Source organism: Larus michahellis, chromosome 9 (genome assembly GCF_964199755.1).
Source record: "Larus michahellis chromosome 9, bLarMic1.1, whole genome shotgun sequence".
Lineage (NCBI taxonomy): Eukaryota > Metazoa > Chordata > Aves > Charadriiformes > Laridae > Larus > Larus michahellis.
In genome coordinates, this window is record NC_133904.1 from 42224399 (window position 1) to 42245593 (window position 21195).

Genomic DNA, 21195 nt, shown 5'->3' on the forward strand with positions numbered 1-21195 from the left:
GCCCAGGCAGTGGTGGTGGAGAGCATCAGCCAGTCTGGAGCTCTGGTCTGTGCTGCTCCAGGAGAGGTCCCCAGGGACCCCGGGTCCCCGAGGCACCCCAGCTGCTGCAGAGCAGACCTGCACCCACGGAGGAGCAGCCTTTTGCTCCCTGCAGACCTTTGGGGCTGCATCTTTGCTGAGACGTTGGGAAACGCCGCTGCGAGGATGCAGTCCAGCACTGGCAGCACAGCACAGCCCTGCATCTAGAAACCCTCCATCCCTAGCAACCCGCAGAGGTGCCAGCGCGGCTGTGGGTGCCGTGGACAGGGAACCGCCTGTGAGTGCCAACACCGTAACTCAGAGTCAAAAAGACGAGGTTGGTCACTGGGGAGACCCTGGTGCTTTGGGTTACCTTGGCACGCTGTCCTCCGTCTCTCCCACCCGCTGCCCGTCGCATCGCTGCTAAGGTAGATGTACAAAAGTCAGGGAGTTTGAATTACTTTCCGCCGCCCTTGTACCTGCTTTGCATTCTCCCATAATCTCCCGGGCTGTCAATCTCGTACCGTCGCGGGCTCTCAATTCCCAGGGAAGCTAAACACATATATATTGCACAAAGAGATCCGTGGGCTGGCACTAAAAATGGAATACACCTCACTCTGAGTGCTGCAGACGGCCTAGCAATGTACTGGGTGTGAATTATGATACTGTAATTCAAGCTTTGTCAAACAGTGGGGCTTAATTAGAATATATATATAATTGTAAAACCTAAAAAGCTGACGAGTACAATTGCGCGTTTGAGCTGCCTGCTACAGAAAATAATGAGGAGAGAATACATTAAAGGCACAAAACCCTTCTACCTTCAAAGAGCAGCTAGCTCTGATTAAAAGTACCCCCGGCAAGGCGAGGGGACTCGGCGAGAGGCGGGGGGAGCCTGTGGCGCCGGCTCGGCCATCACTCTCACCTCTGTTTTACAGCCTTTACAGCCTCCACCCGGCGCAGCTGCCACCTTGGAGTCCCCCCCACCTCCCCCTCTGGCATCGGGGGATTCATCTTAGGTACCATGAGATGACCCGGCTCAGTTTCTTTTGATTGTCATATTAAAAAAAAAATACGGAAAACCCGTCTCGTTTGCCCATTTCCCCCCCGCCCCCCATAGACCTGCAGGCCTGCGGATGCTCCAGTGTCCTTGGCCAGCTGGCACATGGGGCTTGAATTGCCTCCCAGCCACCCCTGGGGATAGAATCACACCATCACAGAATCGTTTTGGTTGGAAGGAACCTTTAAGATCTCTGAGTCCAACCATCAACCTAACGCTGCCAAAACCACCACTAAACCCTGTCCCTCGGCACCACGTCTACACGTCTTTTAAAGACCTCCAGGGATGACAATTCCACCACTTCTCTGGGCAGCCTGTTCCAATGTTTGATAACCCTTTCAGTGAAGAAATTTTTCCTAATACCCAATCTAAACCTGCCCTGGCGCAACTTGAGGCCATTTCTTGTCATAGAATCATAGATTCATAGAATCGCCTCGGTTGGAAGGGACCTTTCAGATCATCGAGTCCAGCCATCAACCTAACACTCACAAAAACCATCATGAAACCATCTCACTAGGCACTACGTCTACCTGTCTTTTAAGTACCTCCAGGGATGGCAACTCAACCACTTCCCTGGGCAGCCTGCTCCAATGCTTAAAAGTGTGTTTGCTCCCAGCAGCCAGAGGCAAGAGTTCTGCCAAGGGCCCAGTGCAAGGGTGGGGAAAAAAACCCCAAACTAGCCTAGTCATCGGCCCCATCAAAGATCCCGTACTGCTCCCCGGCACTGAGCAACCAGTGGTGGATGATTTTGCATATCAGTGGTTTTATAGTCCGGTAGCAGGTCGCAGGCAGCATGGGTATGTCCTACAGGGGAGGTGAAACGTCGGGGTGTGCAGGACCCCGACAGCTGAGCCTGTGTTACAGACGGACACCCCCGCAACGGGCTGCTCGTTGGCTCTAGGACGTAGGAGCGTGCCCCGGCTTCTCCCACAGAATATAAACCCTTAGTGTAAAGATACTCTGTGCTGTTGGATGGGCTCTGTGCGATGGGCTTGAGCTCAGAGCTTTGGGAGCCCCGGAGCCCCGCTCCTCCGGTGACCGCAGAGCAGGACCGGTGCCCCAGGAGCAAAGGGCTTTGCAGGAGAGAGGGCAGGGAGCAGCAGCGCTGCCTCACGAAAAACTGCGTTTGCAAGGTAAACACGCGTACCGAGCGCTGGGTTGGGTTTTAAGCACCTGACTGTGAAGTGTCGGGTCTGTTACCGCTTAATAACTGAATAAAAGCACAAGGAGAGCGTTCAGCTCTGATGTGTCGGAGCGAGCAGGCAAGTTTGCGTGCCTTTGACGGCAGCGCTCGGTTATTGATCCATAAAAGGTGTAATACGTCTCTATAACACCTTTTGCATGAAGTAAAGATGTTGTCAACTGCAATTAACTGGCAATCTATTGTTAATCCTTGCCAACGCCGAGGGGATTCCTGGATTTAAGTTCCCCTGGAAAAGGATCTGGGTTTGCCGTGGGCAGCGATGGGAAAGCCCTGGGGGATGGGCTGTGCCAAGCGCCGCACAGGGAAGGTTGTATGGGGTGATTCGGTGCGTTGACACTTCTCCCAGCCTTCCCTCGGGCTGCCTGCACGCCTCTATCTCCCGCTGCGGGGGATTCCCCCAGGACGGACGCAGCCCAGGACACATTAGTGGTTGCTGTTTTACATCAGCCCCGTGAGGATGGAGGGCCCTGAGCCCGTTTTACCCCCGGGACCCGCTGGTGTGCCAGCTGGCTCTTTGGAGGGTGATTTTTGGAAGCGGCACCCTCCTCTCATCCTGCGGAGAGAGATGCCAAGGGGAGCCGTCGCCAAACCCAGGGAGGTGCAAGTGCTGCTCAGCCAGCGTTGAGCCCCCCAAAGCCAGGCAGGGGGTGTTTGGGCTCGTACATCAGAGGTGAAGCACGGGGAGGATGCGCTAACAGCAGGGCTCGGCGTGCGGCAAATCAGCGCCCTTAACATTTACTTAATCACAGAGAGCAGAGGGAGCGTGGAGAGAGCGCAGGGGTGGCCCCTGGCATACCAATGCGAGACGTGGTGCCACCACCGTATCCCTCCTGCCAGCTCGCCCTGCCCGCCATGGAGATGGGGAACTGAAATGAAATGCAGCGACGGCGCATTTCCCCCCGTCAGGTTTTTAGCACTTCTCATCCCGCCAGAGACGCGCTGCGGTTTTCCCCTTCCACCTTTTTTTAAACCAGTTTAAAATAGAAAGACAAGAATGACGGAACCCCGCCGCTTCCCGAAACTCCAGTTAAAGGCAGGGGAAAAAGCCATGCTGGGAAAAGGAGCCTGCATAAAATTGCCGGAGTAGCAAGCTTGGGATGGTCAGCCACTGTGATAATGAGCTTGTGGGGTCTCAGCAGGGACGTGCCGGTGGTTCGTCAGCACCTGGTGCAAGTGCTAGAACTGGGCGGGTGTTTTTTCAGGGTCATGGATGATCTTGCACGTTCCGTACTTTGCTCCTTGGCACCGCCAGGCCGCTGGATAACCCTGTGGCTTCATCCAGGCTGTCGGAGCGGGAGAGCATCGCCTGTCTGACGGTGCCAGCCTTTCACCGGCCATAAGGCCCAAGAGGCAAATATTTTGTGGAGGGAGCGGCGGGGCGTGCAGGGGAGGCTGGGGGTGCCAAGCACAGCCCTGCCGCGCTGAGCAAGGGGCTCGTCCGCACGCCTCGCTCCGCGGATTTCATACGGCGGTAACAGCTCCACCTGCGCCGGGGCATTGCCCGCCGCCAGCCGTTCCTCCGGGCTCACAGGGGAAGCGCTGGCATCCTTCATCTCCGCCAGAAACACAGCCCTGGGGCTGGGACAGCTATTACTTACCCTCACACCCCCGGCAGCAGCTTAACCCCGAGCGCTTTGCCAGGGGAGAGAAGCCTGTCGCGACTTCCCAGCCGTAGACCCTGCATTTAAATCACCCCCAGGTTTGCTGAGTGCGCATTTAAATAGACGGCAAATGGAACGAGACGTGATGTGCGAGTAAGTGAAACCGGAGCTGGAGGTGTTGCAGTACTTAGTGACCACTCCCGGTAGAAGTTTTTCACCAAAATGCTGATACCTGCTTTCTGATGGACGGGTACCTTCCCGTTGTTATTGTCCTTGTCAGTAAAGCTTTAAATTTATTCATGAAGCACGCTGGAGCTCAGGTGGCAATAGCTAAATCCATTTAGCAGTAGGAATAAGAGGAAAGCCATTTTAATGTTCTCTTGCAGTGCTGCAGTACTTAGCAAACCCAAAGGATATTAATTACTCAGCATGCTCTGAGATGTAAAAGCATGAATTTATCAAGACAAATACATTCAGAACTAGGGTAAGTCAACAGTAATTAACGCGACGCAAAAAAAAGGCAGAGAAAGGAAGGATTAGCTGGCCCTATCGCAGGAGAACACGGCGTGGCACCGAGTTATCCCCGGGATATTAGAAAGTGACTGGGGTTGTGGTGAGGCATCTCTCAGAAAAAAATCTGCCAGTGCCCGTCAGGTGTATCCCTGGGATGGGGCTTTGGTCCGGGTTTGCATTACCGAGGCAGAATCATGCAGGAGGTCTCTGAAATGCTAAGTCGCGCTTGGCAGCCAGCAGCAGCATTTTCATACAAAGCCTTTGATGTCGGAAGGCACTTGCGAAGAAGAGGTGCGTAGGGCTTTTTTTTGTTTTCCACCAAATTTGTCTGTGCTGTCCCAATGTTTTCATGGCGTTTAGCAAATGTATAATCATGAGCACAGCCACAGCTGAGTGGCAGCTCGAGAGATGAATTGGTAGGCTCTCCTTGACAAATTTAAGCATAGCATGTGTTTTTATCCCGCATCCATTAGGGCAGACAAATGGAAAATCTAGAGATGACTGCTCTGCAATTTACCAGTCACAGCATTTGGAGAAGGCTGATGTCTTCCTCATCACCGATGATGGGTCAGGCTTGGGAAAAAAACAGAAAGCCCTCTAAAAACTAAAGCAATTTGAGCGAATGAGTCTAGCCACGCCGTATTTAAAGGCGGTTTACTTGGTGCGCAGCGAGTACAACCAGCGCTGATTCTTTGTCTCCAGGTCATGGGGACGACCCAGGTGACTTCAACCTAGAAGATGCCCTGTATGACCCCAGCGACAAGCGACGTAAGTCACATTTATTTATTCTTTTAGAAAGGAGAAAACAAGCAGTCATTAACAGATGCAATTTGTTCTTTGGGATCTGCTGCTGGTGGGAGGGCAGTGGAGGATACGGGCTGCCTCCTTGTCCCTGCCTGGGGAGATGCGGTGTCCGGGCGTGCCAAGAGGTGGGACTGGAGATAGTCCTGGAGAAGCTGGTTGCTGACCGTGTGCCCTTCCCTTGTCGATTCCTGTGAGCAAACCCCGGAGGCACGCTGGTGCTTTGATGTAGCGATGGCACTGAACACGTCTTTTTGGCTTCCTCGCATTCCTTAGTAACACCTACCATTGAACACGTCCCTGTTTGCCTGGAAGCTGGCGCATTACCCGTTCTCCTTCTCTGGCAGGTGAGGACAACCCCCGGAGTGTGGCCGGGTCCTTCCCTGGTCCCGCTGCCACGTGGCGCCTGGGGAAGGCAGATGGCACGTTGGGTTGCTGCTTTGCCTTGCTTAAGTTCGAATGCAACCCATCAGTTAAAGGAAGCTCAAGCTCAATCCTGAAGGGGGTACCTTGCTGCTGGCACGCTGATATTTAATATTTGGCTTTTAAATAGATAATTTTAATGTAATTTGGAGCTGGGCTGTGTCGCTGAGGGGACGCTGGTGCCTGGCAGAGCTCAGCCTCGGGCCTGGCAGGAGCAGCGGCGAGGTCGGGGGGCTGGCGGGGGGTTTGCACCACTCTGGCATCAGGAGATTTGGCGGAGCAGCTCCCGTTTCACACCCAAAAGAGATAAGCTAACCACCGGCACAGCAGCTCCTCTGCCTCCCAGGGACACGTCACATGCCTGTCCCCGGCCCCGAGGGCTGAGCCCGAGAGTGGTCCGCACCCAGACACATCCCCAGCTCCCCTTTGCTGCCCGGCCACAGAGACGCCGTGGCAGAGCTGCAAACGCCCGTGCCCAGGACCCCTCGCTGCACATCCCTCCCCATGCGCTTCATGGTGACCATCCCCAGGGCCGGCACCCGGCTGGGCGGTAGCAGGGAGCGCTCTGTGAGCGATGCCGGCCTCTGCGATCACACAAAATACACCTACAGGTATTTAAGTGAAAGCAATGACAGGGTTTGAAACATCTTACTTTATAGTCTAACAACACACAGACAGTCGTGCTGGGTTACGTTGGAGTTTACATGGAATAAAGAGTCAGGATGCTCCATGCATCTCTCCCGCAGCACGACGGGTTCAGCAGGAGGGGAAGAGGAAGACCACGGGGTATCAGACTTGGTCTGAGGGATCTCATCTAGGATTTCGGAAGCCCTTTGATACAGCATGTGAGGACACCTGTTAGAAACACCTAACGGCCACCTCCTGCAGAGGGAAAGCAGCGTTTCCCCAGGCTGGAGTCCCGGCCTGCCCGGCTGCTGCATCCCTCTCGAGACTTCATTGCATCAGCCCCACAATAAAAGCAAAGGAAGGGTCTGGAGTCGGGTCGCATCAAACCATGCCAGCACACTGGAGATGAAGCCCAGCAGAAGCACTCCGGTATTGAGAGGCGCAAATGGAAATTAATGGGAATAGAGCAGCCACAACTCTTGCTCATAATTTATTCATATACTTGGTAATGCTAGCCACTATTAATAGATAGTGGTTTACAGGGGCTGAAAAAAATAAATAAACAAGCCCCCCCAAAGGCTGACTGTAGCTTGTTTTACGCCAGGAGCGGCCAGGGGAGTGGGAATCTATGCGTCGAGGTGTCACCAAAATTCCTCCGGCTGACAGGCAGCCTCCCGTACATAACACAGCACTGGAAATGATGTGTCTTTTAACTAACCGACCGGGCGAGGGACAGCAAAACCTTGGCAGCTTACTGTTGTTTTGCACGCTGTTCTGTACAGCATCTGCCCTTGCTCTGTTTGCTGCTGTCTTAATTCAGCGCAGATCATCAGAGCGCTCTGCGTTTGGCTGGTTGGGACGCTGCCCTGCGCGGAGGCAGCCTTCGGCCCCAGACGCGGCTGTGCCCTGCGGAGCTCCAGGCCCGATCCTGCGCGGGGCTGTCACCGCTTGCCCTCGGGCACAGGTAGTCCCCCTGCCTGCGGCCACTCACCGTGTGCGTGGGGCTTCCGTGGCTCTGGGCTCCGAATTTACACGCACAGAACCAACGATGCTCAGCTGGAAACGCTCGTGGTGAAATCTCTGCCGTTTATTCCCAAAGCAGGGGTGACACGTTTTCGGTGATGCCCACAGCTGACATTTTCCTCCCTCTCTGTTTTGTCACAGCCACTCCCAAGGGCCCCAGAAAGCCGGCAGGTGGGACAGGTGAGACCTTCTTGCGTGCATATCATTTAAGTTTGCATATCGCTTGGGTTGGCTTGCCACGGGGGTTTGAACCGTGGGATCCCCCCCGTGGGCTGCGTGCGTGTGGCTGGGGGTGCTGCCTCAGCAGAGGCTCCGCTGTGGACACCGCCGCGTGCCCGTCAGAAAGCTGGTGCCGGTGTGCAGCCCCACCATACGGACGACGTAAATGCAATATTGATATTTCTGTCCATGCTGAAGGCGAGTGGCATTGGTGCATTTACAGCCAGGGCTGAATTCCGCACACTTTGCAGTATCCGAATGGAAAAGACACAAATCACCGCTCAGCTGCGCAAGGGCTTTTGTTTCTGGCTGCGTGGCACCTGCTGGCTTTGCTTCCAGGAGGGAGCCCAAAGGGTATTTTCCTTTTTTTTTTTTTTTCCTCCAAGATATCCCCAACCTCCACAGAAAGGCCCCAGCCTGGTGATGTTTCCCCATCCAGGGAAAAAAATGTCTCTCCAACTGTTTGTGCCCGTCAGATGTCCTGGCTGGCCGGCTCCACAGCATCTGTCCCGGTTGAGGAAGCTCCCTTAAGTGCAGCTGAGTTTCATCGCTGGCAGCGCCTCTGGCCAAACATACCTACTTAAATATAGCCTGGTCACAAGAGCCGAGGGTTGCTCAACCCCGCCAGAGGAGCCCAAAATAAACTGCAGCGGGAGAGCAATCAGAAGTGAACCTGCTCGCCCCTGCGTGAGGATCTTGGCACACATTTAAGCAAATCCGACTGCCCAGCTCCTTGGCCACCGTGGTCTTTGCTAGGGACAAGAAGAGCCAAGTGCCAGAAGCACGTGCAGGGCTTCGTCATTTGGATTGTGGCCCGAATGACAAGAGGTTGTTTGATCCAATAAACTCTCCCCCTGGGAAATGGACACATGCCGAGGGTGAGGCTTTGTCTCGGCGAGTTTCTTCTTCCCCAGGGAGTGCTTTTTGGATGAGTGCTGGCACCGAGGGGCTCCTGCGGCAGGTTCCCATGCCCTGTTCCCATCTCCCGTGCGTGCTCCACTCAGCCCGGGGTCACACGTGCAGGGAGCAGAGCGGGCCCCGGCCACCGGCTCGATCCCCGCAGCACCTTCTCATCTGCAGCATCCACCTTGGGAGATGCCGCAGGACACCAGCAGGTCTCCCCCCATAACATAATATTTTGGGGTTGCTCGGGCTGGGCGTGGGCGGCAGCCACAGCTCGGGTGGGGAGAGTTCAGCGACGTCCAGGCTGATGTGAAGGCTCTGCAGTAGGGTTGCGGTTGAGCAGCGGAGCAGCTGCACGGCCTTTTCAGCCCCACGCTGACACGGGCGCTGGTGGCCTCCCTCCAGCAGTGGTGCAGCGTCGCTTGCACAGCACCCGCAGAGCTGCCACCCCGGGGATGTGTGCCAAAAGCCTCGCACCATCCCCACAAATGACGGGGGTTTTGACGATCCCTTCTCTCCTGCAACAGGCTTTGATTTGGCTGATTACTTTGACACCCCTCTGGAGACTACCACCAAACCAGCCAAGCCGACTCCAAAGCCCTTCCCCAGGCCAGGAAAGCCAGGTACTGCAGAGCTCCCCGCACTCCGGGGCTCACCTTTGGGGCTCCAGATGGGAAAAACACTTATCTGCGTAACCGGGAGCCATCCCGGCAGCTGGGGGGCTGGGATCGGGCATTGACAGATGAGCTCCGGCAAATTTTGGTGACCATCAACAGGTGACTTTAAAAGGTGACCACCTCCACCTGCTCCACTGTGGTAGCGGAGCCGGCAGAGGAGCTGCTCCAGGCTCTCCTGGAACTGACGTGCCAGGAGGGTCGGCACCAGCATTTATCCATCCTCCCTCCCTCGCTGCCCACACGTCCCCTGTGTGAGCTGCGGGGGGCTTCGCCCAGCAGCATTTGTAAAAGGATTTAACCAGAATGGAGCCACTGGTTGCTATTGGCTGAGAGATTTCATCACCGAAGTAGCACATCCTTAAGTATCATTTCAGCGGCACCTGGTCCTGCTCCTGCGTGCCACAGGTAGCCCATCGGGGTGGCACGGGGCTGCTCTCATGGTGGCAGAGCATCCATGAGCGGGCGGTGGCATGTGTCCCGCCGGCAGCGTGTTTGGGGGGGCATTTTCCCAGCAGCCCTGCTTGTCCCTTTCTCAGATTCAAGCCCTGCTGACACGTGCCCCGGTGCAGGGGGTCTCTACAAAGGCAAAGTGCCCGGGTCTCGCTCCTCCTCATCCCTGCGCCTGGCAAGGCTCAAAAACAGAGACCTTAAACCCCACATTCCATAGCTGGCTATAAAGTAAATATTTTCACAAATTCAGACACGAGAATCTTCTAAAAGTGCAGAGCATTAGATGAGACTTTACTGAAAAGTAAAATTACTGAAAGAGTAAAATTCAGCTCAAACCAGGACAGAGAGTAATGTCATTTTGGTTTCTTTCTTTCCCCCCCCCCTCCCTTCAGACAACAGCTTTTGGGATGTCATCCTCACCACCACAACCAAGCAGCCAAAAACTACGAGGGCCCCCCCCAAGCATAACCCAGGTGAGGACAAGCTCCACGGCCCCCGCGGCTTCACCCCGGCGCAGGCAGAGGCTTGGGGACGTGCCATGACAGCGGCGCTGCCCCTCACCCTGGTATTTCCAGCCTCTGGTTTGTTCACATCTAGGAAAAAAAATAATATAAAAATAGAAAACCACAGGGCGGACGGGGTATCTCGGCATTAACCCTGTGCGTCCTCGGGGGTCTTGGAGGCCACATTGGGCTCTACCAGCGCACTCATCCCACAGGCTCGTGGCACCCTGCGGCACTTCGCTGCCTGTTCGGACAGAGTTTTGGCAAAAGGCTCTCCCAGGCTTCCAAAATAATCAATTTTGGATCGGAATAAGCTCAGGCAAGAGAGCTGAGGAGCTCAGGTTGGCTCCATGCCGCGGTTTTAGCTGCCATGTAGCGAAGGCAATAGCTGCTCTGTCGGGGACGGGCTGCTCGGGGTCCCGGCTGGGCGGTTCACAGGGGAAAGAAATCAAGTCACAGGCTGCTCCAGCCGGCACCCCAGGACAGCACAGCCACCTCCATCCCCTCCCAGGTGTCCCCCCGTGGCACTGGGCCCTTGGGAGCGCCTGTTTGGCTCTGACCTTTTCCATCTGGCTTGATTTATCCCATTGCCTGGTGCTCAAACCGCGGTGCGAGACTTTCTGCAGGAAGAGCACGACGTTTCCCACCACAGCGGCCCGGGGGCACGAAATGGGACGGGTTTGGAAGATCTGCCACAACGCTTCAAAGCAAAACTGGGAGATGCTTGTGTTGGCGTCATCTCTTTCACTGACACTTTTCCCTGGCAAAGCTGAGCATTTCCTTGATTAATTAATTAATTGCAGAGTTCCCCATCCTGTGGCCAGCACTGCTAATCCCCGTGCTGGTTTTTTTTTTTTTTTTTAGCAAAGAATCCTATGGATTTTGACTTGGCTGATGCCCTTGATGATAAGAACGATAGGAAAGATGCTGGGAGGCCGGACATAAGGCCGGGTGAAGGTATGTTGACTTCCCCTCTCCATCCTGTTCCCCACCAGATGGGTACGGGCTCTCGCTGCCAGACACCGTCCCTGCTAAGCAACGGGGCAAGGAGAAACGAAGTCGCTGCCTCGTCCAAGGCTCCTGCCGGCAGCCAGCACCCCCTGCAATGCCCTGCCCACGCAGGAGGGGGACATTCCTGGAGCTCCCTGCCTCGGCAGCCCTTGGCAAAGAGGGACTCTGCCTAACGACCTGTTGCCTGTCTGCAGGTTTCTTTCCCAGGGGTCTCTTCTGACCCATTAAATTGCGGTGATTGTGTTAAGCTCCCCCTCGTCCCCCTACCTGACAGCTATTTAACCGAGGGCATGTGCTGTTGGGGTTTGCAGGCATTGCCAAGACATAAATCTAGCGCAGGCTTAAGTCCTGGCATAACATACGCTATGGGCTGGGAGGGTTTTTTTGTTGGTTTTTTTTTTTTTTTTTACATCTCTAAAATACTCCGCTGAATGAATCATTTGTCTACGAGGATTGTTCCCTTGAGCACTTGAGCTAGAAAACAGACTTTGCAAGGCGAGTTTATTGATGTCGAGATGGCCGTATACCCTGCTTGCACGTGTAATTAATAGTCAGATATTTTATTAGACTGTATTAACTAGGTGACTTGTCTGCACTTTGATATTCTGGGCTTGTTGAGGTTTCAGACTCCTGCAGGAAAGGTTGAGGCGCTGAACCGCTGGAATGTGGCACCAGTCACAAACCAGCACACGCGTTCCCCTGGCATCGCTGCGCCCGCCTGGGACCTCTCCAGGTTCTGGCATAGTCAGGGTTTTTTTTCCTCTTTTTACACTCATTACTAAGCCCATAAATCTGTTTTTTGTGGTAATAAGTCAGTCTCTTCCAGGCTGTTAAGGCAAAGGTAACCCTTCCCGAGGTGCAGCCAGCCGAGATGCTGGCGCGGCGTTGGGTCTCTTCTCCCATCACACATCCCAAGGCTCCCTCTGGGACAGGACCCCAAGGGTCCAACGCCTCCACTGATTCACCTGCGGTGCCCAGACCATGCTTCTCTGCCCCTGTCCTGCACAAATTAAACATTCCCACTACAACCGAGGTAACTTCTTCACCTGTACCGAGATGAGCTGGAGCTCTCCCACTGGAGCTGCTCTGTCCCTCGGGGAAGAGTCCCTTCGGCTCCCTGCCTGCAGGACCCTGGGCCGGGCTGGCACTGCCAGGGGCTCGCCAGAGGCAGGGTGAGGGCACATTAGCCCCTGGCATTATGACCATCACACACACAAACCATTTCTTCCTTCCTCCTCCGCTGCCAGCTGAGGCTGAGCAGCCAAAACATTCCATGAACTCTTAAATACATCACTTATTTCAGTTAAAAATAATAATACGGTAGTATTGAAACTCTGATTCAAGGGTATTTCTTTCAAGCTAGGCTTAAAGTAAATTTTTGACCTCTTTCACGAGCTTAAAATAACTTGGGTAATTGCAAGAGAAGCAGAACTGCGTGCTGACCACTCCCTGTTCTCGCTGGGGACCAAGTAGCCGGCTGACTGGGAGACACTGGTTTAAATGGGTGTGCAAACCCCTGCTCTGGTCCCTGCTGCACAGAACGCCCCGCATGGCTCTTCAAAATAGCCAGAGAGTTTTAGAGAAAACACTGAAATGAGTAGAGCAGGCTTTGTCTGCCCGGCAGAGGAACATTTCCCCAAGAGCGGGGGTTTGCAGGAGGCCATTCCCACCCTGGGTGCGTGATGCTTACAGGTGACTCCCTCCCAGAATGTCCCAAAAGTCCCGTTTCCAGGCCCTGCCTATCCAAAGACACTTGATTTTGGTGATCCCTCCCATCCCAAGCCACCCACTATTTTTCCTTCCTGGTATGTTGTTTCCTAGGCAGCTCCGGCTGCGTTCTCCCTCCCAGGAAAGGCGGCTGTGGTGTTTTGCTGGGTGAAGTTGGCTTCATGCGGGTCGAGAGGGTGAGCTCCCCCGCTGCCACAGGGCACACATGGAGCCCGCGACAGCTCTCCACGGGGAAGCCACCTCCCGCATCTCCCTTCGGGTGCCAACCACGGTTTGTTCCTGTTATTTTTTTAAGCATTTTCAGACGACGACCTGGCCAGCATTGTGGATGGCGGCTACAGCCCGGACGAGAAGAAAGGTAAGCGGGGATCTACGTACTTTCATTTGCTTTCGCAGTCACAGCTTGGGCAATAATCACCGTATCGGCCAACCTCACCTTCTCGACGGGGGTATACATGCAGGGAAAGGGGCTCTCAGCCACGGAGCCAGGGGAACACACAGTTTTTGGCCTCCATGGTCACACCTTACGACATGTCCTGGTTACGGCGGGGATAGGATTAATTCTCCCCAGGACACAGGTATTCCATGCCATGTGAGCCATGCCCGCCCTGAGCTGCCGGGGGAGGGGGCAGGAAGTCGCCGCTTGGAGCAGGCTGGGGCGTCCCGGGTCCGGTTGGTGAGCGGCGGGGAGTGGCGGTTCCGTAATCGTGTTTGTATATTCCTTTATCCGTGTTATTGTTCTTTTCTTGTTCCCTTTCCTGGTCTGTTAAACTGCCTTTGTCTCAACCCAAGAGTTTTGCCTTTTTCTTCTGATTCTTCCCATATTGGGAAAGCCCGAGCGAGCGGCACGCGGTTCTTTGTTGCCGTCTGAGGCTAAACCACGACAGTTCTTTTTGGCGCCCAATGTGGGGCTCAAAGGGTTGAGATAATGACAGAATCCAACTAGAGCTTGAAAAAACGAATTTGTTGTATGTGTTCATTGTATTAGGCAAATAGTCGCTGGTCACCATGTTGCTTGGTTTGTTCTCATGGCTGTGTTACGTGAATTCCTATATGGTTTACGTACTCCCTGCGATGCTGCTTATCATGTCTGGAAGAGGGATGAGGATTATCATTCTGCCGACCTGCGCGATATCCGTTTATGATATGATAACATCACTGTTCAGACAGCTGTTTTGGGGTGTTTATGTGGTTTTGCTGTCCTGTCCGTACATTGGGCACCGTCTCTCAGAATTTATTAATAATTACACCCAGCCTCTGAGGGAAATGGGGGGACACTTTCCCCAGCTCTTTTGCCTCCCTTTTCTCCTCGGGTCAGGTATGACAGCTTTTAAGAATTTTGAATATCCTTGGGATACTCAAACCAGCATGTTCCTAGTGTTATGTCTCCTGAATACGTTCCAGGTCTTGTTTAGGGTTAAGCGACTATTTAAGACTACCACCCGGAGATCTGCTCCGAGGCTGGATAGTCAGGGGTGGCACGGCATGTGGGAGAACATGGTACCTGGAGAACTTCTCACCTCCAATGGTCTGGGACTTCGCCCCAAACAATTACAGGACCCGGACAGAGTAGTGGAATATTTGAAGGGAAAATGCTGTGGCTATTCTAGAGTGGCACAACTCACCACACTGTGCTGGGCCCTGGCCAGTATCTACCAGGCACTGCTCAGTGTTACGCAGCACCCTCAGGGGAAAGAGATCGAGACCAGACCCACAGCCACTGCGGCTACTGCAACCCCTGCGACAGCCACTGCGGCTACTGCAACCCCTGCGACAGCCACTGCCGCTGAGCCAGGGAACCAACCCGTGCCAGTATCATTTGTCCCCATACAGAAGAAGTAGTACACGAAGAAATCAGTTTGCTTAGTAACAGATGACGATGAACCAGGGCCATCATGAGAAGAGAAGGAAGAGGCAGAACCAGAGATAATCACCCGATCCCTATCCTTGAGTGAGCTGCGGGATATGCGAAAAGATTTTAGCCGCCTTTCAGGCGAGCACATTGTCACCTGGCTGCTTCAATGTTGGGATAACGGGGCCAGTAGCCTGGAATTAGAGGGTAGGGAGGCCAGGCAGCTGGGATCCCTGTCTAGGGAAGGCGGCATTGACGAGGCAATTGGAAAGAAGACCCAAGCCCTCAGCCTCTGGAAATGACTCCTGTCAGGCATGAGGGAGAGGTACCCCTTCAGTGAAGATGATGTATGTCAGCCAAGCAAGTGGACTACCATGGAAAGAGGTATCCAGTACCTGAGAGAATTAGCCATGCAGGAGATGATTTATTATGACTTGGACAATGCAGACTTACCCACAGACCCTGATGAGGTGCAATGCACAAGGCCCATGTGGCGGAAGTTTGTACGGAGCGCACCATCGTCATATGCCAACTCACTGGCAGTAACGGAATGGAAAGGTGAAGAGGGACCAAGGGTGGATGAGGTGGCTGGCCGGCTCCGGCGATATGAAGAAAGTCTCTCTTCCCCCCTTGTCTCAGCTGTGGAGAAACTGGCACGGAAGGTCCAGCAACTTGAAGAGAATATGTCCTACCCCCCACCTGTACGGGCCAGCATCTCAGCTATTAGAAGCAGGCATTTCCCCACTCAAGAGTACAGAGGGTACACACCATGAGGCACCCTGTGGTTCTACTTGCGTGACCATGGAGAGGACATGAGGAAGTGGGATGGACAACCTACTTCGATCCTGCGGACATGGGTACAGGAGTTGCAAGGAAGAACAACCATAAAAGGGGATCCCTCCAGGAAAAGTGCTGCCCCAGTTTCCAGTGGGCAGTTCCCCAGACAGAGCAGAAGGCCTGATCTTGCTTCTGATCCTCTTGAAGGAACTTCCAAGTCATTTATGCAAGAAGTGAGTACCGGATACTACGACCAGTATTAGAGGGGCCCTGCCTCCAGCCAGGTGGAGGAAAGGGACAACCGGGTTTATTGGACGGTGTGGATTCCATGGCCTGGCACATCAGACCCACAGGAGTATAAGGCTCTAGTGGACACGGGTGCACAGTGCACTCTAGTACCATCAAGCTATAGAGGGGCAGGACCCATTTGTATTTCTGGGGTGACAGGGGGATCCCAGGACTTGACTGTACTGGAGGCTAAAGTGAGCCTAACTGGGAATGAGTGGCAAAAGCATCCCATTGTGTCTGGCCCAGAGGCTCCATGCATCCTTGGTATAGATTACCTCAGGAGAGGGTATTTTAAGGACCCAAAAGGGTACCGCTGGGCCTTTGGCATAGCTGCCTTGGAGACGGAGGAAGTTAAACAGTTGTCTACCTTGCCTGGTCTCTCAGAGGACTCTTCTGTTGTGGGGTTGTTGAGGGGCAAAGAACAACAGGTGCCGATTGCTACCACAACGGTGCATCGGCGGCAATATCGCACTAACCGAGACTCTCTGATTCCCATCCAGAACCTGATTCGTCAACTAGAGGTTCAAGGAGTGATCAGCAAGACTCGCTCACCCTTTATAACAGTCCCATATGGCCAGTGCAAAAATCTAATGGAGAGTGGAGGCTAACTGTAGACTATCGTGGCCTGAATGAAGTCACGCCACCGCTGAGTGCTGCCGTGCCGGACGTGCTAGAACTCCAGTATGAACTGGAGTCCAAGGCAGCCAAGTGGTATGCCACGATTGATATAGCGAATGCATTCTTCTCAATCCCTTTGGCAGCAGAGTGCAGGCCACAGTTTGCTTTCACTTGGAGGGGCGTCCAATACACCTGGAATCGACTGCCCCAGGGGTGGAAACACAGCCTCACCATTTGCCATGGACTGGTCCAGACTGCACTGGAACAGGGTGAAGCTCCAGAACATCTGCAACACATTGATGACATCATCGTATGGGGAAACACAGCAGAAGTAGTTTTTGAGAAAGGGAGTAAAATAGTCCAAATCCTTCTGAAAGCTGGTTTTGCCATAAAACAAAGTAAGGTCAAGGGACCTGTGCAGGAGATCCAGTTTTTAGGAATAAAATGGCAAGATGGATGCTGTCAGATCCCAATGGATGTGGTCAGCAAAATAGCAGCTATGTCTCCACCAACTAGTAAAAAGGAAACACAAGCTTTCTTAGGCATTGTGGGTTTTTGGAGAATGCATATCCCAGATTACAGTCAAATTGTAAGCCCTCTGTATCAAGTAACCCAGAAGAAGAACAATTTTAAACGGGGTCCTGAGCAACAACAAGCTTTTGAACAAATCAAAGAGGAAATAGTCCATGCAGTGGCCCTGGGGCCAGTCCGGGCAGGACAAGTTGTTAAAAACGTGCTCTACACCACAGCCGGGGAGAACGGCCTTACCTGGAGCCTCTGGCAGAACGCACCAGGGGAGGCTCGAGGTCGACCTCTAGGGTTTTGGAGTCGGGGATACAGAGGATCCGAAGCCCGCTACACTCCAACAGAAAAAGAGATATTGGCAGCATATGAAGGGGTTCGAGCTGCTTCGGAAGTAGTTGGTACAGAAGCACAGCTCCTCTTAGCACCTCGATTGCCGGTGCTGGGCTGGATGTTCAAAGAAAGGGTCCCCACCACACATCATGCAACTGATGCTACATGGAGTAAGTGGATTGCACTGATGACACAGCGAACGCAAATGGGAAACCCCAGTTACCCAGGAATTCTGGAAGTGATCATGGACTGGCCAGAAGGCAAGGATTTCGGAATGTCACCAGAGGAGGAGGTGACGCGTGCAGACGAGGCCCCACCATATAATAAACTGTCAGAAAATGAGAAGAAATATGCCCTGTTCACTGATGGGTCCTGCCGTATTGTGGGAAAGCATCGAAAGTGGAAGGCTGCTGTGTGGAGTCCTACACGACGCGTTGCAGAAGCCAGTGAGGGACAGGGTGAATCGAGCCAGTTTGCAGAGGTGAAAGCCATTCAGCTGGCTTTGGACGTTGCTGAGCGAGAAAAATGGCCAGTACTTTATCTCTACACTGACTCATGGATGGTGGCAAATGCTCTGTGGGGGTGGTTACAGCAGTGGAAGCAGGGCAACTGGCAGCGCAGAGGCAAACCCATCTGGGCTGCTGAACTATGGCAAGATATTGCTGCCCGGATAGAGAGTCTGGTTGTGAAAGTACGCCATGTAGATGCCCATGTACCGAAGAATCGGGCCACGGAGGAACATCAGAACAACCAGCAGGTGGATCGGGCCGCTAGGATTGAAGTGGCTTAGGTGGATCTGGACTGGCAACATAAGGGTGAACTATTCATAGCTCGGTGGGCCCATGACTCCTCAGGCCATCAAGGAAGAGATGCGACATATAGATGGGCTTGTGACCGAGGGGTGGACTTGACCATGGACACTATTGCACAGGTCATCCATGAATGTGAGACATGCGCTGCGATCAAACAAGCCAAGCGTGTGAAGCCTCTTTGGTATGGAGGGCGATGGCTGAAATACAAATATGGGGAGGCCTGGCAGATTGATTATATCACACTGCCACAAACCCGTCAAGGCAAGCGCTCTGTGCTCACAATGGTGGAAGCAACCACCAGATGGCTGGAAACATACCCTGTGCCCCATGTCACTGCCCGGAACACTATCCTGGGCCTTGAAAAGCAAGTCCTGTGGCGACATGGTACCCCAGAGGGAATTGAGTCGGACAACGGGACTCATTTCCGAAACAGCCTCATAGACACCTGGGCCAAAGAGCATGGTATCGAGTGGGTGTATCACATCCCCTATCACGCACCGGCCTCCGGGAAGATAGAACGATACAATGGACTGTTAAAAACTACACTGAGAGCAATGGGTGGTGGGACTTTAAAACATTGGGATGCACATTTAGCAAAAGCTACCTGGCTAGTTAACTACCAATCGGGCTGGCCCTGCCCAATCAAAACTTCCACGTACTGTAGAAAGGGATAAAGTCCCCGTAGTGCACATGAAGAATATGTTAGGGAAGACAGTCTGGGTTAGTCCTGCCTCAGGCAAAGGCAAACCCATCCAGTGATGGGATCAGAACTGACCTCAGCAGCTGGCGCCCAGCAACTTCCTCAAGATCTACATCTTCAGGCCACGGACTGTGTGCATGAGCCACAAGGGGTACACCAGCTAGAAGCTCCGAAAATACAGCATGCAACAGCCCAGCACCACACAGCATCTCACCTGCCCTGAGAGACTGTTCGAACAGATGGAGCCCAAAGCCATGGATTAAATGAACTCACCAGACGCTTTGGAGGGATGGCCCATAAACTAAGGGCATTATATCCGCATGAATATATATGTGTATATTTATATATATGGCAGGGGAAAGTGGTGGCAATTCACTGGAACCCATAAGATCTGGGCATGGCAAAAATGGTATGGAATAAGGGGTGGATAATGTCCTGGTTCCGGTGGGGATAGGATTAATTCTCCCCAGGACACAGGTATTCCATGCCATGTGAGCCATGCCCACCCTGAGCTGCCAGGGAAGGGGGCAGGAAGTCGCCGCTTGGAGCGGGCTGGGGCGTCCTAACCGTGTTCGTATATTCCTTTATCCGCATTATTGTTGTTTTCTTGTTCCCTTTGCTGTTCTGTTAAACTGCCTTTGTCTCAACCCAAAAGTTTTGCCTTTTTCTTCTGATTCTTCCCATATTGGGAAAGCCCGAGCGAGCGGCACGTGGTTCTTTGTTGCCGTCTGAGGCTAAACCACGACAGACAGCAGTTGGAGGTGCTTATTTTTGATTGCGTGGAGGGTCTGCAGCTCCAGCTGCCACCAGGGCAGACAGGACCCACACCTCCCCATCCACCTCGAAAGCAGATGCCCACCCTTGTGCCATGAGACGGCACAGGCCTTCGTTTGCCTTCCACCACGCGACCGACGATAGTTGAAACAAGAAGGAAAACCAGCAACGATCAGATAAGCCTGCCCAATTGCGAGGATCCGCAGCATTAAATATTAAAAGCAGTTGAGTAAAGAGATGAACACCACAAGCCCAATCAACATTTAATGAATCACTGTGCCAAGGACAAACCGCATCGGAGGCATTAATACAATGCTGACCTGCTTCCATAAATTCAGGATGTAAGTGACTCGGTAAGGGCTGCAGCTTCTAGCAGGAGCAGCTTCTCCTCCCAACCCGGTTTCTCCAGGGAAGGTGCTTTTAAAACAGACTTTGAGCCAAGTGAGGATTCCCTGACGTTATAGAGCGCAGCCAGTCACCTCCCCGCCACGGCCCAAGCATGCTGTCTGACTATCTGACAACAGTTCATTTATCCGCTCTTTACACGGACCTGAAGTTAACTGTCATGGAGGTGAGGTTAACTGCCCTGCCGGCAGAGGTGTCCCCTGCATGTCCCCAAACACGCAGGGTGGGAGTAGCGGAGCATCTTCAGACCCCTCTCAGATACAAGGACAAGCTGCCCCAGGCAGCCAGGTGGAGAGATGGGGCAGCAGAGACACCGTGCCCCATGGGGACACAGAGTCCCCCCCCCCCATGCCAGGGTTGTCTCTGGGGCCATGCTGCCACCCCTGCCCTGCGTTCCCGCTCCTTCCCAGGCTGCCCGGCGTGGCAGCAGGGGGAGCAGAGGGGCACAGGGCCGCTGACGGGCTCACGTCTCTTGCAGGTGCCGGGGGCAGCACCGACAACAACTACGGTGGAGGTAAGAACCACCGTGGCCACGGGGTCAGCGGTGGGGCGGGATGGGAGGGGTGGTGTGTGTGCCCCCTCCCCCACACAGCACCCCGCTCTTTCTGTGCCCTGCAGTGGCAGAGACGGGGACGATCGCCGGCATTGCCAGCGCCCTCGCCATGGCACTCATCGGCGCCGTCTCCAGCTACATCTCCTACCAGCAGAAGAAGTTCTGTTTCAGCATCCAGCGTAAGTTGTTCCTCCCTCCCTGAACACAGAGCAAGCACCTATTTGTCCCCCAAACCCCACTGCCATTTTCCAGCCTGGGGACAGGAGAGGGTGTCACGCATCCAGTAGCCCAGAGCTGGCAGAACAAAGTCCCAACTGGGGGTTATCGAGCCCCGTCAGGCACCCACCAGCAGCAACCCCAGGACCCGCTGCCGCTGCTGACAGTCACAGCCAAAGACCAAACCACCCACTACATCAAACAGGGTAAATACGGAAAAAACTCAGTGCGCCCCAAAGAAAGAAACAAACAAAAAAAAACCCCCAAAATCTGAGCAAGATGTAAAAACTCACCAGGCAGCAGCAGTGAAGGAAACACCACGAGCATCTGCAACTGTGGCAGCCATGGGTGGTACGGTACACCACACCCCACCCCACCCCACCCTCCTGCAGGTGTGCAGCAATCACTGCAATTAAGTGCAAATTAAGCAGCAAGACTTCCTACTCCCAGAAAGCACCTTTTGCAGGCGCTGCCCCATACAGTCTCTGGGTCCAAGCATGGCGGGAGGTGTCCCCACAGCATCAACCCGTGGCACCGCCCCGGCCATGGTGGGCTCCTCAGCCCGTTAAGGGGTGGTTGCAAACAGC

At 53.9% G+C, this 21195-nt stretch overlaps 1 protein-coding gene across 1 annotated transcript in view; it reads left to right on the forward strand.

Annotated features, from left to right (window-relative positions):
- Nucleotides 1–21195, forward strand: part of CD99L2 (CD99 molecule like 2) — a 39961-nt gene that overhangs the window by 12711 nt on the left and 6055 nt on the right. Inside the window, exons 2-9 of the mRNA XM_074600671.1 lie at nt 5096–5161; nt 7409–7447; nt 8917–9012; nt 9909–9989; nt 10884–10976; nt 13054–13116; nt 20318–20353; nt 20458–20571. Of these exons, the coding sequence (XP_074456772.1) occupies nt 5096–5161; nt 7409–7447; nt 8917–9012; nt 9909–9989; nt 10884–10976; nt 13054–13116; nt 20318–20353; nt 20458–20571 (588 nt within the window). The remainder of the gene's footprint in view (nt 1–5095; nt 5162–7408; nt 7448–8916; nt 9013–9908; nt 9990–10883; nt 10977–13053; nt 13117–20317; nt 20354–20457; nt 20572–21195) is intronic.